At 51.7% G+C, this 18,117-nt stretch overlaps 1 protein-coding gene across 1 annotated transcript in view; it reads right to left on the bottom strand.

Moving 5' to 3' along the window:
• The window catches only part of PNPLA7 (patatin like domain 7, lysophospholipase), a 188,198-nt gene that overhangs the window by 126,067 nt on the left and 44,014 nt on the right, over positions 1 to 18,117 (bottom strand). The window contains exons 16-19 of the mRNA XM_071574420.1: positions 16,364 to 16,441; positions 15,372 to 15,577; positions 3,811 to 3,942; positions 2,330 to 2,453 (exon numbers count right to left, since the gene is read on the bottom strand). Of these exons, the coding sequence (XP_071430521.1) occupies positions 2,330 to 2,453; positions 3,811 to 3,942; positions 15,372 to 15,577; positions 16,364 to 16,441 (540 nt within the window). The remainder of the gene's footprint in view (positions 1 to 2,329; positions 2,454 to 3,810; positions 3,943 to 15,371; positions 15,578 to 16,363; positions 16,442 to 18,117) is intronic.

Here is an 18,117-nt window from a genome sequence, read left to right as displayed (position 1 = left end):
AGGGACACAACCAAATGTCAGAGCCTGGACAGTTCACCTGCTATCAGTGGGCACAAAAAATAAAGGAATGAAAAGGAACTCTCTTTCTCAGACAACAAAGTGTTAATGAGATCAAGAGAACAAGAGTAAAAATCACAATTTCCAGCAGTTAAGATCTGAAATAAATCAGCAACATCCAGATGAGAAATGAGAGACTAAGACAAGCATTTTAAACAAGTAACTTGGTGAGAAGAAACTCTTTCACTCCATCAGCACACAGAGGACTCCCTGATCTCCTCTGGGGTCCCCTGGGCATGGCAGGAGTGACACCAGAACAGTGACCCTTAACTCCCAGAATGGATTCACAAAGTTCACAGCTCCACATTTTCCACAAGTGCATCTGCAGCAACAGCAGCACCAAAACAAAAGATTGCCCCCCAAAGGGGTCAAATCTCAGTCTCCAGGAAGCAGAACTTCTGTCCACTGGATTTCAGCAGGGAGGGAATTATTCAGCAGGTTCAGCACTGTCATTTAAAACTTACTTGGAAGCTTTTTGATCAGGATTTGACTTGATTTGAGCAGACAGAGTGACTGCAGCCCCCCATCAACAGGGCCATTCCCCCAGGAAGGCTCCCAGGGGTCAGGATCCTTTTCCTCTGACAGAACTCTCCTCTCAGCTCTCCAAGAACTCCCCAGGGCAGGCAAACTGCAGTTCCTAATCTGTTCCTCTGCCCCTGAGCCAACAGACCTCAGGAACAGATGCCATTGAGTCAGTGCAAGGAACAAACCCATCCCAGCCCCAGGTTTAGTCCTGGGAGTGCAGGCACAGGCTCCAAAATTCCCATCCTGTCTCCAAGCCTTCATCCTCCAGAGATTCCCTTCCCCAGGCAGATGACATGTGGCATTTTAAAAGGTCTGACAGAAAGGCAGGAAACAAAAATACCTCCCCTACAAGACCCCTGTGTTTTTCAGAGCCCACAGTCCTGGCTGACATGGGAAGGCCTTGGAGGGCTTCAGAGAGGAACAAGCCACAGGTTGAACCAAAGTACCAATTACCAACCCCAAGTGCTGATTTTGTTCCCTGCAAGCACCTGGAACCCTCCAATTATCTTAATCTCAGGGGAAAAAAAACAGCCTTGCAGCAGGTTTTTAAAGGTTTATAGAGGATTCTGCAGAAGAGGATAAACAAATCTTTTTCAAATGAAAAATATCATTTTCCTAATGCCCTCTGCAAAGGATGGCTGCAGCAATCCTGGCAACCTCACACATCCTCCCCCACGTTTTCCAAAGGCAGCCAGAGCACAGAGACTCGTTCAGAAAGCATCTGTGAGCCAGGGGGGCTGGGGCTGTGGGCAGGCAGGAGATGAGGACAATCACAGAGCCACAAACCCTTCCACATAATTGTCCCAGTTCAGCAGGTGGGCCCAGTTTGTCCCTGTGTGGGTGTGCCCAAAGCTGGGCATTCTAAACCCTCTGGGCCATTGCCCAGCAACTGTTCCCAAGGGCCCATTGGCAGCAGCTGCCCAGGGCACAGCTGAGCCCTCAGGCTGGGAGCTGGCTGGGAAAGAAGCCTGGCAGAGGAGCTGGGACAACTCCCCTCCAGGGACTCCTTGGCACCTCCACACCCACCTGAGGGCTCAGCTCTGCTCAGGGGCCACCAACCATTCCAAAATCCCCCCTGACTCCCACAGTCACATCCCCCACTGTGGAACTCCCTGCCCTGGGGGAGGCACTGGGGGCTCCCACCCAAACCTCAGGGGAGACAATCTGGGGCTTTGGGGACTTGGGGAACCACTCCTGGGATCCAGAGGAGGAGCAGACCCTGGACAGGAGGAGCCCCCCACTCTCCACCAGACTGTGCCATCATCTGCACCAACAGCTTTGTCCCTTCCTTTTCCTTTGCACTGGGGGGAACCACGTGGGGCTCAGCACAGGGGCCACCAAACCCCCCTGTGTTTGTGCCCCAGGGGGTGGGTTCCACTGCTGGGCTTGGGGGTTAAACCCAATTTCTCTTTGTGCCATTGCATTGATTGGAATGTTGTTATTAAATTGTAACTCTGACTTATAATCTCTTTTGTGGTGGGTTCATTTCTCCTGCTGGTTTCCCTTTAAACCAGCACAGCCCCCTAGAGGGTCTATGAGCCCAACTGGTTTGGTTATGACTTTTATTTCCCACCAAGCCCAATATCTCCACTCATGAATTATCACACGAAGTCTCCAGCTAGAAGGGGATTTTCCACATCTCAAACTTTCAGTAGCCCTTCATAATATTAACAGCTGAGGAGAGTAACCCTGTGCTAGCCCAGTGTGGAGCCACCAGCACCTCCCCAGCTCTGGACCCCACTCTTACCACTCCAATGAGGTCCCCTCGGCCGTACTCGCCCGTCAGGTGCTTCTTGCCGTCCTCCATGCGGATGACGGAGCGCAGGCGCCCGTTCAACACGATGTAGGTGCAGTCAGACTTGTCCCCCTGCCTGCAGAAGGACCAACAGCACCATCAGTGCCCAGGCAGAGCATCTGGAGCCCTTGGGTATGTTGGTGATTGTCCCTGCCCGGCTCGGAGGGCACGGGGAAGGGTTTCACTGATACTTGGACATAATGAGCAAACAAGGAAGGAACAAGCAGCTGTTAAAAGGTGACCTGGAAATATGTTTCATGTTTAAATGTACAGACTGGCTGAGGACAGGACAAGGGGGATGGCCTTGAACTCAACACTGGGTAGTGGGATGGAATTCCTGGCTGTGAGGGTGGGCAGGCCCTGGCACAGGCTGCCCAGAGAAGCTGTGGCTGCCCCATCCCTGGAAGTGCCCAAGGCCAGGCTGGACAGGGCTTGGAGCAACCTGGGCTGGTGGGAGGTGACAGGGGGATTGGATTTGAATGATCCTTAAGGTCCCTTCCACCCCAAACCATTCTGTCATTCCATTCTAGTCTGGAAGTGGATGACCAGGATGCAGAGGGGTTCCAGGGCAGACACAGCTCCCTGCTGCTTGCCCAGAGCTTGCCCCCACTGCAGAGTCCATGGGGAGGTGCAGAGAAGGTCTGCAGGTCAAACAGATTGGGATCCCTTTTGGTGCCCACTCCTTGGTCCACCAGGAAGCTTTTGCTCTATTGAGTTGGCAGGAGTTCCCTTTGGAATGCTGATTTCCAGCACAAGGATGGAATGCCACCCTCCTGGTGGTGGAGTTAAAACTAAAAAGGAATTCTGCAAGATTTCAGCAAGATATTGACAGCTGTGAATGCTTTGATGCACAGAGGAATCCACAACTTCCATGAGCTCAGGTGTAATCAGACATTGAATTACAATTATGCAGATCATGGACTAAATTAGACCTTATTCTCCCACCACTGCAGCAACCACATAACAGCTCAATTGCATCCCAGTACAGATCCATAAAACTAAGCATTCCCAAGGTAACTTTTGTCCTTTAAACACAAATTTCCTATTTTCAATTTACTACTGAATAAACCCCAATTACCTTTGAGTTTTGCTGTTTATTTTAGAAAGGCTGAAAAACTCCTTGTTCATGCCCTCAACGATGCAGAACCACCACCAGAACATACAACTGTCTGTGTCTTAATCAATTAAGTCACTTAAAAAGCTTGCCAAGACAACTGAAAGGCTGAGGAATAATATGAAATAATTTAGTAACACCTGGAGACAAGAGACTGAAGCGACGTTGAAGGCACTGCAGAAAGAAAATCATCTCAAAACAGGCAGACAAAACCTGCTGGAATGGTTGATAAATATAGTCCAAGGAGTTTGTCATTGTACATATCCCCAGGGGAGCACAGCCCCTTAGGCAGGAAACCTTCCAGAGCCCCCCAGCTCACCTGTACACAGCTCGTCCAGCCTCCACCTCCATCCAGTCCAGGGCAAAGTCAATCTGCCTGACAAAGGGGGACATCCTCTTCACCACGGTGTGGGCCACCCCCAGCACCACACTGGGCTGCTCCCTCATGATCCTGGGGGCAAAGCAAGGTGTTAGTGGAGTGCTGCCCCAACAGAGGACCAGGAGCACGAGGCACAACTTCCCAGAGCAGCTGGGCACTTGCACTGCACTGATGCCACGGCCAGGGCGTGCCCACGGGCACACTGCAGTGATGCCACAGCCAGGGTGCCCCCACGGGCACACTGCAGTGATGCCACAGCCAGGATGTGCCCACGGACACAATGCAGTGATGCCACAGCCAGGGTGTGCCCACGGGCACACTGCAGTGATGCCACAGCCAGGATGTGCCCACGGCCACACTGCAGTGATGCCACAGCCAGGGTGTGCCCACGGGCACATTGGAGTGATGCCACAGTCAGGGTGTGCCCACGGGCTCACTGCAGTGATCCCACAGCCAGGGTGTGCCCACGGGCTCACTGCAGTGATGCCACAGCCAGGGTGTGCCCACGGGCACACTGCAGTGATCCCACAGCCAGGGTGCCCCCACGGGCACATTGGAGTGATACCACAGCCAGGGTGTGCCCACGGGCACAATGCAGTGATGCCACAGCCAGGACGTGCCCATGGGCACACTGCAGTGATCCCACAGCCAGGGTGTGCCCACGGGCCCACTGCAGTGATGCCACAGCCAGGATGTGCCCACGGGCACACTGCAGTGATGCCACAGCCAGGACGTGCCCACGGGCACATTGGAGTGATACCACAGCCAGGGTGTGCCCACGGGCACAATGCAGTGATGCCACAGCCAGGGTGTGCCCACGGGCACACTGCAGTGATGCCACAGCCAGGGTGTGCCCCCACGGGCACACTGCAGTGATGCCACCCCTGTGGGGGGAAATGCCTCAGCCCCCGGATTGATGCTGATAAGTGATGGTGTTCCCATAGCAGGGAATGTTAATAAATTAGCATGGCCTTTCTTTGGCACACCCTGTGGCACCCGGCAGGCTCAAGGTGCCCACCCCGTGGCACCCTGCAGGCTCAAGCTGCCACCCCTCAGGCACCTGTATCACCCCCAGAACATTTTCACTGCAGTCACACGAAACCATCTGAAGAAAAAAAAAAGTATAAAAGAAGTGCAGTTTAATTGCAACGTGGGGAGAAAACTTCCACCTCTGGGAGGGCCACCCACGAACTGCCCTGTCTCCCCCTTCCACCAACACTGCAGGGGTAAGCAACCAAATTCTTACTTTATCTTTCTATGCCTTACTAATTTAATTTGTTACAGCTGTTGCCATGAATGATCCTTCCCCCCCCCCAAAAAAGGACTTTGAGCCACGTTAGTGTAGGGTAAGATAAACAGTAAAGGTCCTTTAATAACACAGGGCCTACAGCCCACAGGAACACAGGAGGACATGCATGTGTCCCAGTTCTTGTTTCCATGGCTTTTATAATAAGATCCCTCCAATCATTGCTTTACACATTTCTCAGTCCAGCCCCAGTCCCACCCCTGGTCCAACCCCCTGGAATTGGGTCTGGGGTCGTCAAGACCCTCTGTCTTCATCAGCTCCTCTTCCTCAGGCACACAAAGGTCCTTTGGAGTTCATCCAGTTCTGACTTCTGGGTCACTCTGACCTGTGTTTATGTTTCATTCTGTGGGCCTTCTGATACCCTTCAGCTCTACCTTGGAAAGGAGTCTAAACAAGATTAATTAACTAAAGGAATTTGAGCTCCCTGTTCTGGGACAGGGGTAGTGATAGAAAGGCATTAGACTTAAACTGTTAGAAATATTAACCCTCTAAAAACCTACAACTACTGTGTTCCTAAAAGCTACAAAATGTGAAAATCAGAACAAAAACCCCTTTGGCATCACAGCTCACTGGGTGTACTGGTGTTAATGGGAAGTGGCTCTATTTTTCCTGTTGCTTTTCTTTTGGGTTACTGAGTGTGTGTTTACATGTGGTGTTGACTGTTGTGTTTCTGTTTAGCAATCCTCTGTTAGTTCAGCTTGTCATGGGAGTGGGACACTGCTGGGGGGCCCTTGAAATGTGTCCTGTGCTGGTGTCTTTGGGGGTATTTTGTACAATCCTGCACCTCAATGTTATCACCCACTGAGTAACTCACATGGTCATTGTCACGTACCTGTGTTAATAAATGTTATTTCAGGAGCTATAGTGAGGAAAGTCCTTTTCTTTTTTTGCTATGAAGTGTTGCCTCAATAGCAGAGGTCAGAAATCCTTCCAACCTGTGTGCTGGCCCTGTGCTTGGGCAGTGTTGGTTTCATCAGGCTCCAGTTTTTCTGGAGGTGCTTATGTAGCTGATGAATTTTCTTTGGCTTAAGTGAGGTCTTCATAGGGAGTCCAAACTCTTCCCAGCCTGTGTTCTATCCTGGTTTCGATAGGCAGTGCTGGGTTCATAAAGTTTTGATTATCCCGAGGGCACTTAGAGCTGTTAACTTTATATAAATACAGTTAAGACTAGAAATCTTTGCATTTCTGTCTCTCCTCCCTTTCACGTGACACCCCCCCGCCCAGTGACCCTCTGACAGAGGGGGGGGCTGCCCAGCCTGCCCAGAGCCCAAAGGAAATGCCTCTCAGAGCTGGCAGGATGCTGGCCAGACCTGCTGTTCCAGCCCAACTCCCTTCTTCAAGTGCAGTGGGATGGAGGGATGGATGGAGACATGTTTAGGAGCTCTTATTTAGGAATCACAGAATGGATTGGGTTGGAAAAGACCTCTGAGATCATCAAGTCCAACCCTTGGGCCAACTCCAGTCCCTTTACCAGATCATGGCACTCAGTGCCACGGCCAAGCTCAGTTGAAAAACCTCCAGGGATGGGGAATCCACTCCTTCTCTGGGCAGCCCATTCCAATGCCTGAGCACTCTCTCTGCAAAGAATTTCTTTCTGCTCTCCAACTTCAATTTCCCCTGGCAGAGCTTGAGCCCATCGTGCCCCCTTCTCCTATTGCTGAGTGCCTGGGAGAAGAGACCAACCCTCACCTGGCCAGAACTTCCCTTCAGGCAGTTCCAGACAGTGCTGAGGTCACCTCTGAGCCTCCTCTTCTCCAGGCTGAACACCCCCAGCTCCCTCAGCCTCTCCCCACAGCACTTGTGCTCCAGTCCCTTCTCCAGCCTCCTTGCTCTTCTCTTCTCAGTTGGGTTGGAAAAGACCTCTGAGATCATCAAGTCCAACCCTTGATCCAACCCCACTGTGATCACCAGCCCAGGGCACTCTGTGCCCTGGGCTGGTGATCACAGTGGGGTTGGATCAAGACATGTTGGATTCTCTGTCCCTGGAGGTGTTTCAGAGGACACTCAGTGCCACATCCAGTCCCTTCTCCAGCCTCGTTGCTCTTCTCTGGCCCCGCTCCAGCCCCTCAATCTCTTTCCTCAACTGAGGGGCCCAGAACTGAACACAACACTCAAGGTGTGGCCTCCCCAAGGCAGAGTCCAGGGGAAGGGTCACTGCCCTGGGACTGCTGGCCACGCTAGTTTGGATCCAGGCCAGGATCCCCTTGGCCTTCTTGGCCACCTGGGCACACTGGTGGCTCCTGTTGAGCTTCCTGTCCCTCAGTCCCCCCAGGTCCCTCTGCCTGGCTGCTCTCCAGCCACTCTGTGCCCAGCCTGGAGCGCTGCAGGGCTTGGGGTGGCCAAAGGGCAGGACCTGCACTTGGCCTTGGTGAACTTCATCCCATTGGAATCAGCCCATCCCTCCAGTCTCTCCAGATCCCTCTGCAGAGCCCCTCTCCTCCTCTCCCCTTCTCCCAGGTCTCTCAGGACTCAGGGAAATGTTCACACTGTCCCCAAGCTGAGCCCTCCCTGTCCTTCTGCACCTCTCAATCTCTCACATACTCTCAGTTTCCCCCAGATATCAGATCAGAATCATTTCATATGCCAAGCCTGATGCTCTTAAAAATAAAAGCCCTGCTCTGACTTTCAAATGTTCTCTTTTCCCTGTTGCAAAGACCACAAAGAAATGAAACATCTCCTAATAAAGCTCCTGATCTTCACACTGAATCTTTTGAGTCATGCTTAAAAGTCTCTAGTAATAAAGATATCCTGTAATTCAATACTTTCCTCAAGCAGAAACACTCTGAGAAGGTTCTGCCAGGACAGCTGCAAACTTCACACTGCCTGCAAAGCCCAGGGGAAATCACTCCCAGACCCCTGGGAACTGCTCAGGAATGTCTCATTTCTCAGTGTTTTCAGACTAAAGATCTCTGCACCCTGTCCCTGGGCCAGTGAGTTCCTCCTGAAGCACCCAAAGGATCACACTCAGCTCAGGCTGTTCTCCCTCTGGGGCAGCTCATCCTTCCTGGTCCTGAGCAGCAGCAAGAGCAGCTGATGGCAGATTGCTCAAAACCACTCAATTCATGAGACAGGACAACTCAGAGAGCAGGAGGAGCTTTGTCTGCAGCCCTGCAGGGGAGAGCACAGAGAGCTGGGGGAGCTGCACTGAACCCACCCATGGACACAGAGAGAGGGAAAAGGACAAATCACAGAATGGCCTGGGCTGGAGATCATCTCTGAAGGGAAGTTCTGGCCAGGTGGGGGTTGGTCTCTTCTCCCAGGCACTCAGCAATAGGACAAGGGGGCACGATGGGCTCAAGCTCTGCCAGGGGAAATTGAAGTTGGAGAGCAGAAAAAACTTCTTTGCAGAGAGAGTGCTCAGGGATTGGAATGGGCTGCCCAGAGAGGGGGTGGATTCCCCATCCCTGGAGGTTTTTCAGCTGAGCTTGGCCGTGGCACTGAGTGCCATGATCTGGTAAAGGGACTGGAGTTGGACCAAGGGTTGGACTTGATGATCTCGGAGGTCTTTTCCAACCCAATCAATCCTGTGATTCATTCCACCCCCTGCCATGGGCAGGGACACCTCCCACCAGCTCAGGTTGCTCCAAGCCCTGTCCAACCTGGCTTTGGACACTTCCAGGGATGGGGCAGCCACAGCTTCTCTGCCCAACCTGTGCCAGGGCCTCCCCACCCTCACAGGGAAGGATCCTTTCCCAATATCCCATCTATCCCTGCCCTCTGGCAGTGGGAAGCCATTCCCTGTTGTCCTCTTACTCCATCCCTTATCCAAAGTCCCTCTCCATCTCTCTTGGAGCCCGTTTAAGCACTGGAAGGGGCTCTCAGGTCTCCCTGGAGCCTTCCCTTCTCCAGGTGAACATCCCCAGCTCTCCCAGACTTCCCTCCCAGCAGAGCTGCTCCATCCTCTGCCCATCCTGGTGCCTCCTCTGGACTCTCCAGCAGTTCCATGTCCTCCCTGTGCTGCCCCCAGGGCTGGAGCAGCTCTGCAGGTGGGGTCTCACCTGACGGGGCAGAGGGGCACAATCCCCCCCTGTCCTGCTGCCCACACTGTGGGACCAACCCAGGGCATGGGGGGTCTCCGGGCTGGGCCATGTCCAGCCTGTCCCCACCAGCCCCCCCAGGTCCTTCTTCCAGGGCTGCTCCACCTGCTCCTGCCCAGCCTTGATTGGTACCAGGGCCTGCCCTGACCCAGGTGCAGCACCTGCACTTGGCCTTGCTGAACCTCATGTGCTTCCTTGGGAAGTTTTCTGCATCAACCACAAGGAAGATGCCAGACAGCCACAAGAAAATGTGCTGAGAGATTATTTTACTTGCTATGAGGGAGCCCTCACTGAGCACAAATCATGCCAGCTTTGTAGCCAACCTCACAGCCTGGAAAACAGAGAGGAGGAGAGAAATGCATGGAAGGAACATGGTCAGTCTGTTCCTGACTGGATCACAGTTCCTTGTGGAACCTGCAGGATCAGAGGAAATCCAAGCAGAGCTCCATAATCCAGGACTGGGACAGCAAAAGCACATCCCCAGGAGCTCTGGACTATCTGAATATGGCAAAGAATTGCCCTGGAGTTTCTAAACCATGAGGTGTCTCATAGAATCATGGAATCACAGAATCCTAGAATTGATTGGGTTGGAAAAAACCTCCGAGATCATCAAGTCCAACCCTTGGTCCAACTCCAGTCCCTTTACCAGATCATGGCACTCAGTGCCACGGCCAAGCTCAGCTGAAAAACCTCCAGGGATGGGGAATCCACCCCCTCTCGGGGCAGCCCATTCCAATCCCTGAGCACTCTCTCTGCAAAGAATTTCTTTCTGCTCTCCAACTTCAATTTCCCCTGGCAGAGTTTGAGCCCATCGTGCCCCCTTGTCCTATTGCTGAGTGCCTGGGAGAAGAGACCAACCCCCAGCTGGCCAGAACTTCCCTTCAGGCAGTTCCAGACAGTGCTGAGGTCACCTCTGAGCCTCCTCTTCTCCAGGCTGAACACCCCCAGCTCCCTCAGCCTCTCCCCACAGCACTTGTGCTCCAGTCCCTTCTCCAGCCTCCTTGCTCTTCTCTTCTCAGTTGGGTTGGAAAAGACCTCTGAGATCATCAAGTCCAACCCTTGATCCAACCCTTGATGGGGTTGGATCAAGACATGTTGGATTCTCTGTCCCTGGAGGTGTTTCAGAGGACACTCAGTGCCACATCCAGTCCCTTCTCCAGCCTCGTTGCTCTTCTCTGGCCCCGCTCCAGCCCCTCAAGCTCTTGCCTCAACTGAGGGCCCAGAACTGAACACAACACTCAAGGTGTGGCCTCCCCAAGGCAGAGTCCAGGGGAAGGGTCACTGCCCTGGGCCTGCTGGCCACGCTAGTTTGGATCCAGGCCAGGATCCCATTGGCCTTCTTGGCCACCTGGGCACACTGGTGGCTCCTGTTGAGCTTCCTGTCCCTCAGTCCCCCCAGGACTCTCTGTGCCACTCTGTGCCCAGCCTGGAGCACTGCAGGGGGTTGGGGTGGCCAAAGTGCAGGAGAATGGTTTAACTCATTGGTTTTACTCACTTGTTTTTTAGCCCTCAAAGTCTCCTCCCACACAGGCTGGCTGCTGTCACCCATAAAAAAAGCCATTTACTCTTTCCCTCCCTCAGGATGCATTATCTTAATACTTAATGCATGCAAGATGTAAACTGCTAACAATCTGCTTCTATTCCCACCTGGAGCTCTCTGTTGGTTCCCTCTGTTCTCTACAAGAGAATCAGGACAGAAGGTAAAACCCACCCTTGTGCAGGAGAAGAGGAAAGCAGATTTTATCCCTCATTATCAGGCAGGTTTCCTTCCTCTCACGTGGGCATTTGTGCTCTTCTGCTTGGCACATGCCTGGCACTGAGAAAATGCCAATCCAAAGTTCTGTACTAGAGAAAGTGATTTGTGAAGGGATCCTGAGAACTCTTTTATTAGAAAGCTCACCCAAAACAGCAATGAAAGGGCTTCTGCAAAAGCCTGGGATTTATGCAGCTATTCCTGTGGATGTGGCTGCAAACTGATACCCAGCTTGGGTGGCAAGACCAGAGAAAAACCAGAGCAGTCCTGCTCCTGGGGCAGGTGCCCAGGAATAATGCTCCAAATGTGACAGACCCCGGGGCAGAGGATGGGGGAGCCCCTGGTGCAGCCTGGGGACAGCTGGGGACAGGGTGGGCAGTGCCCAGAGGGCAGGGACACACCACTCCACAGCCTGTGCCACCCCCACAGCACACACAGAGCTTTAAGTCATGGCAGCACCACAGAAAAGTGCCCCCCAGGTGCCCGTGGAAAGGGTTCAATGTGCTGCCCAACAGCCAACAAGCAATTCCACAATCCTTCCATGGCTGTGCCCTTTGCCCAATGGCAACCTCTGACTATGGGCTTTCTGCTTCACTCTGTGTCCCAGTTCAGAAGGTGGGCCCAGTTTGTCCCTGTGTGGGGGTGCCCAAAGCTGGGCATTCTAAACCCTCTGGGCCATTGCCCAGCAACTGTTCCCAATGGCCCATTGGCAGCAGCTGCCCAGGGCACAGCTGAGCCCTCAGGCTGGGAGCTGGCTGGGAAAGAAGCCTGGCAGAGGAGCTGGGACAACTCCCCTCCAGGGACTCCTTGGCACCTCCACACCCACCTGAGGGCTCAGCTCTGCTCAGGGGCCACCAACCATTCCAAAATCCCCCCTGACTCCCACAGTCACATCCCCCACTGTGGAACTCCCTGCCCTGGGGGAGGCACTGGGGGCTCCCACCCAAACCTCAGGGGAGACAATCTGGGGGTCTGGGGACTTGGGGAACCACTCCTGGGATCCAGAGGAGGAGCAGACCCTGGCCAGGAGGAGCCCACCACTCTCCACCAGACTGTGCCATCATCTGCACCAACAGCTTTGTCCCTTCCTTTTCCTTTGCACTGGGGGGAACCACGTGGGGCTCAGCACAGGGGCCACCAAACCCCCCTGTGTTTGTGCCCCAGGGGGTGGGTTACACTGCTGGGCTTGGGGGTTAAACCCAATTTCTCTTTGTGCCACTGCATTTATTGGAATATTGTTATTAAATTGTAACTCTGACTCATAATCTCTCTTGTGTTGGGTTCATTTCTCCTGCTGGTTCCCCTTTAAACCAGCACACCCTGGCACTGATTATTGAGAGAAAACACAAAGTGTTCCAGGGCAGCTGAAAGGAAAATAGGAAGTGTGACATGAAAGGAAGAAAGGAGTTTGGGGGAATAACAGAGGTTCTTGTCAAATGTTTTTCTAATCTGTAAGCCCAGATAAATACAAACAAATTAAAAAATAGTATTTCCTGTGAGATTCCAAGCAAAGGAGAAAGCCAAATATTGTGGGACTATGAGCAGAGAATTTGGCATAAAAGTGGAAAATAAAATTTCTATATGATTTTATCAACAAGTGTTTCTTTCTCATAGAACCAACTTAAATACACCTGATGCTTTTCAAAGCCTTTCTCCAATGACACTCAACTGTGGGCACAAGAATTAGAAGTGCCACAAAGTCTGGGCTTGAGGACAAATTGTGAAGATGAAACACTGGAACAGCACAGAGCTTGTAAAATGCAGAGAAGGGAGAACAGACTTTAAAGGAGAAAAAGAAGGATGTGAAGAAGTCCCAGAAATGCTGAAGAGCTGATACAGTGATGGGTTCCTGAGCACTGAGTGGCAGTGGAAGCAAAAAGATGGAATAAACATGAGATAACTTGAGAGAGAAGAGAAAACAGGAAAATGGAGCTTCAGCAAATGAAAGAAATGATCCAGCCCTGAATATCCAAACAAAGGAAAGAAGGAGAGCAGGAAAAGGTGGAATGTGCTGCTTGGCTGAGACAACACAACAGAATTTCAAGTCAGGAACAAGCAGGAAAACAAGAGCAGAAAAAGACTCACACAAAAAGCAGGCACTTAGAAGAGCAGGCTGATACTGCAGGGAATGGCACAAGTGGGAAGCATCCATCAGAAATTAGGCCAAACTGCTGCCATCCCCCTCCCAGGCTGGGAAAACACTGCCCCAGGCACATGCTGAGCACAGCACACTGAGCTGCACTGCACAAAGCCTGAGCTGGGCAAAGCACAGCCCAGAGCAACATTCTGGGCTGCAGTTCATCAGCAACACAAACAACTGGAATTATTTAGGAAGCAAGAAGTGTATGGAGGAACACACAACACAACAGTGGCCTAGAAAACACAATAACCCCAAAAAGTCCTGCAAATAATTCATGTCTGAGGGCACATTCCAGGAGAAGCTGAAAGGGAAGTTTAGAAAAGGAAATATAGAGGAGTTTGAGACAAATTGTGTGTGTGAAGTGACTCTGAACAGCAGGATCAAGAAATAAATCATTATTATTGGCAACAAGGCCAACCACAGTCATCACAGTGAGTTTTTTATTAAGAAATACCTGTATTTAAGCACTAAGACAATTGTGCCAAGGTCCAGGAAGGAACTTGTCCTGCACAGGGGCATCATTGTTTGGTCTGTTCTATTAGTGAGCATTGAACACCCACAGTTACACCCAGACCAACCACTCATAACACACCCAACAGCCTGGGCTGGGCTTGGGTACAGACCTGGGCAAGTTTTCCAGCAAAAAGGAATGATGAATCCCAGAGAAAGAGCTGGCACTGAAGACAGCAAAGCCAAGGGTCTGGCCAGACTCTTATTTGGATTATGAAGTACATGAATCCTGGGTCATGATTCCCACCCCAATGGGTGGAGTGCTCTACAAACCTTGAACAAAGGAGATGTCACCACTGAATATTCCATGTTTTCCTCCTGCTGGAGGTAAAGCCACCTGACAGAGGGATAAGCCCTCCCTTAAAGCTGCATGGCTTGCTGTGGGATGTGCTGTACCAGCACTATCCCCACACACACCCACCTGTTCAGAATCATGGAATCACTGAGGCTGGAAAACACCTCCAAGATCATCAAATCCCACCTCTGACTGAACACCTCCATGTCCACTAAACCACATCCCAAAGTGCCACATCCACATATTCCTTGAACACCTCCAGGGATGGTGACTCCACCACTGCCCTGGGCAGCTATGCCAGGGCTGGACAACCTTTTCCATGAAGAAATTTTCCCTGATATCCAACCTAAACCTCCCCTGGCACAGCCTGAGGCTGTTCCCTCTCCTCCTTTCCCTGTTCCCTGGAGCAGAGCCCGACCCTACCAGGTCCCCCCTCCTGGCAGGGATTGCAGAGCCAGAAGGTCCCCCCTGAGCCTCCTTTTCTCCAGGCTGAGCCCCCTCAGCTCCTCCTGCTGCTCCAGCCCTTTCCCCAGCTCCACTCCCTTCCCTGGACCTGCTCCAGCTCCTCAATGTCTTTCTAGTCATGATGGGCCCAAAACAGAGCCCAGGCCAGGAGGTGCCCCAGCAGTGCCAGCACAGGGGGATGGGGATGGTCATGCCCTGGTTCTTCATTCCAAAGGGACATAAAAATTTTTAAAATACTGATGCCAAAGGGGCTTTTGATTTTCACATTTTGAAGATCTCAGGAACACAGTAACTGTAGCAAATGTAGGGTTCATATCTGTAACAGCCTAAGTTCATTGTTTAGGTTTCCTCACCCCTACCACAGATTAGTAGCTCCAATTCTTTTAGCTGTTTAGGCTCTTTTCAAGGTACAAGAGCTGAAGACTATCAGAAAGGCCTGCAGAACAAGACCAAACATAAACCAACAACCTTGAGTCTCAGAACACAGGAAGAACCCCAAAGCCTGAGGAAGAGGAGCTGATGAAGACAGAGGGTCCCAGTGACCCCAGCCCCAAATCCTGGGGGATGGCACAGGGGTGGGACTGGGGCTGGACTGAGAGATGTGTGAACTGGGGACTGGGTGGGCAATATTCTAAAAACCATGGAAATCAGTGTTTGGGGAGTGCACAGAGATGTCATCATGTGTTCCTAAAAGCTCTAAGCCTGGACATTAAAGAGATCCCAGACAGAGATCCCAGACTACTCTGAGTTGGAAGGACTCACAAGGCTCATTGAGTCCAACTCTTAAGTCAATGGCCCACACAGGGGATTGAACCCATGACCTTGGCATTATCACAACCAAGCTTTAACCAACTGAGCTGATCTCAGGGTCAATAGAATGCACTTTTTATCTTATCCCACATTAACTTGGCTCAGAGTCCTGTTTTTGGGGGCACTCACAGCATCAATACTGAAAAAATCCCCCAATCAATATATGTGTTAATGGCAGGACTCACTCATAGAAATGGGACTTGGATATGGAGAGGAAGCTGCAGTCCCTGTTGGCCTTGATGGTGAAGATGAGAGGCTCCCCAGTGAGCACAGCCAGCTGCCCCACCAGCTCCCCGGGGTGGGTGATGAACAGACAGGTGTCCTCCTCGGAGTCAATCTTCCTCTGGTACACATGGAGCATCCCAGAGACCACAAAGCAAACATTCACATCCTGCAGCAGAGGGAGAAGGAGCTCAACAAAAGCCCCACAAGGTTTTCAAGGCAATTATCCCAGTGACAGCACTAGCACCACTGATCTGTTTGCCAGAAAGCTCCCTGTGGGTTTGGAACCATTAGGTGATAAAATAAGACACAACAGTGAATTATTCAAAGCAGGTTATGAATATTTAAAGCCAAGCAGCCACAATATTGAGAAATGTGTTTCTCTTTGGGTGGTTATGAAGAATGAAGGAGGCATCTGTGAGAGCTCAAGGAACAACAGAGCTGGGAGTGCAGGAGGTGACGGGGAGTGTCAGCAGCAGGAGGGGACAGCACAGGCCAGCAGGGCAGTGCTGAACTGGAGCTGCCCCTCCTCTGCTCTGCAGAAACTCATTTACACAGGATTATTATAAAGGAAGCTCATTATATACCAAATACACTTTGCTATAAACAGGCAACACTGGATTGGTGCTGTTGGGGGAAATTATTTACTGCAACTGAGTGACATCCCCAGAATCCCTCAGTGCAGGGCATGGCAAAAGGTTTCCCTGGCTCCATAACTCCTGGGGAAGGGCAGAGGTGGGATATTCCACACCTTCTCCTGAGGTACATCAGGGCTGGCAACACACAGGCACCAGATGCCCAGTCTGGCTCTGGTGGCACCACCAGCCCTGGTGTGCAGGGAGGCTGATCCACCTGGAGCAGACAGCCTGGGAAGGGTCAGGTGGGCATTCCTTCATCCCCAAAGTGCACAGAGAGCCCGTGGAGGGGAGCACACCCTGAGGGGGTGCTGACTCACCTGATCCCCCTGCCTGGACAGCACCGTGCCAGCAGTGACCTGGTGCAGGGTGACTTTGCCATTCAGCAGGGCAGGATTCTGCAGAGAGAGGCACAAGTTACTGCTCTGAGAGGGATGTGAGGAGGCAGCCCAATAAAGCAAATAAAAGTAGCTACTAAAGTTACTAAACACAACATTATAAGCATTTGAACCTCTTCAGAATATGGCACAGGTTTTAAAAAGCATTTCTCTACCCAACACACGTTTCCTCCAGAAGAGAAAGAAGGTTTGACCCCTTTCAACTGATCACACTCAGATCCTCAAGGATCTTCTATTTGTCAAATTTTCTCAATTTGTCAATCTCCAGACTCTTCCAAGGGTCTGTAATGAGAAGTCCCATATCAGCTGCCGTGAAAACCAAGGGATATGAAGTTCCCTCCAAAGGAAGGTGCCCCCAGAGCAGACTCTGCATGATGGAGCAGCTGCACAAGAAGATCCAAGCCTTGCTCCATCCCACCCTTCCCTGCACAGCACATTTGCACACACTCTGGGGAACAAAAGCTTCCCCAAGGCCATCAATTCCTGTGTCCAGGGTGGCACAGGAGAGCTGGAATTTCCCTCCCCACTGAAGAGCCCCTGGGAGGGACAGTCCCTCCAGCAGCCTGCCCTCACTGTGGGGTCAGGGCAAGGAGCTGAGCTGGCTCAGTGGACCCAGAGACTCCTTCCCAGCTCCAAGGCCAGTCAGCACCACGAGCCTGAGAGCACAACTGGGTTTAGTTAAGCCAAGTTTTGGGAAGGTTGTTTTAAATAGTCACTTCAGATGGTGAATTTCTGAATCAGAATCCCAGACTGGTTTGGGTTGAAGGGACCTTAAAGATCATCTCATTCCATCCCCCTGCCATGGGCAGGGACACACCTTCTACTAGACAAGGTCTCTCCAAGACCTGTCCAACCTGCCTTGGACACTCCCAGGGATGGGGCAGCCACAGCTGGTCTGGGCACCTGTGCCAGGGCCTCACCATGCCTATAATAAAGAATTTCTTCCCAATATCTAATCTAACCCTTCCCTCCTTCAGTTTAAGGCCATTCTCCTTGTCCTATCACTCCATGCCCTTGTCCAAAGTCCCTCTCCAGCCTTCTCATAGACCTTCAGGAGTTCAGCACTTCCCCATCCCCACCTGGATGGGCTGGGGCAGAGACCAAGGTTCAGTCCTGGATCCCTGAGTGGTGCTGAGCCCTGGCAGGGCTCTCCCAGGGCTCCCTGTGTGGAGCTGTGCCCAGGCCTTGCCCACACAGGCAGCAGCAGCAAAGGCAAGAGTTGCACTCAGACGAACCCACTCAGCACCAGAGCAGAGCAGAATGTGCCCCAGCCACCACCCCCTGCAGGAAACCAGCAGAGCAGAGATGGAAACACTCCCCACTCAGAACTGTTCTGCCAGCTTGGAGTTTTTGCATTCTGTGTTGAAAAAAAAATAGAGCAAGAGAAATAATCCCAATTATTCTTTACACCTACTGTTTATAAAAAGAACATATTTTCATCAAAAAATAGTTTTATTGGAGCCCATCTGTTTCATGGGAACAAATCCAAGGCAGAGAACCTGACAAGCACCTGTCAAAATATTTCAGTTCAGCAACAGCAACTCCACTAATTTCTATCATGTTTTTTTTATCTATTTATGCATTTGTGTTCATAAAGTATTACCTGTTCTTAAAGGCCAACTTGTCACTCTGAAAGCCCCTCCCAGGAAGGCAACACAAGTTCCCTCAGGAGCTCT

This window comes from Pithys albifrons, chromosome 20, assembly GCF_047495875.1.
Source record: "Pithys albifrons albifrons isolate INPA30051 chromosome 20, PitAlb_v1, whole genome shotgun sequence".
Lineage (NCBI taxonomy): Eukaryota > Metazoa > Chordata > Aves > Passeriformes > Thamnophilidae > Pithys > Pithys albifrons.
The sequence above is the reverse complement of the archived record's forward strand: the minus strand, read 5'-3'. Positions and strand labels throughout refer to the sequence as shown.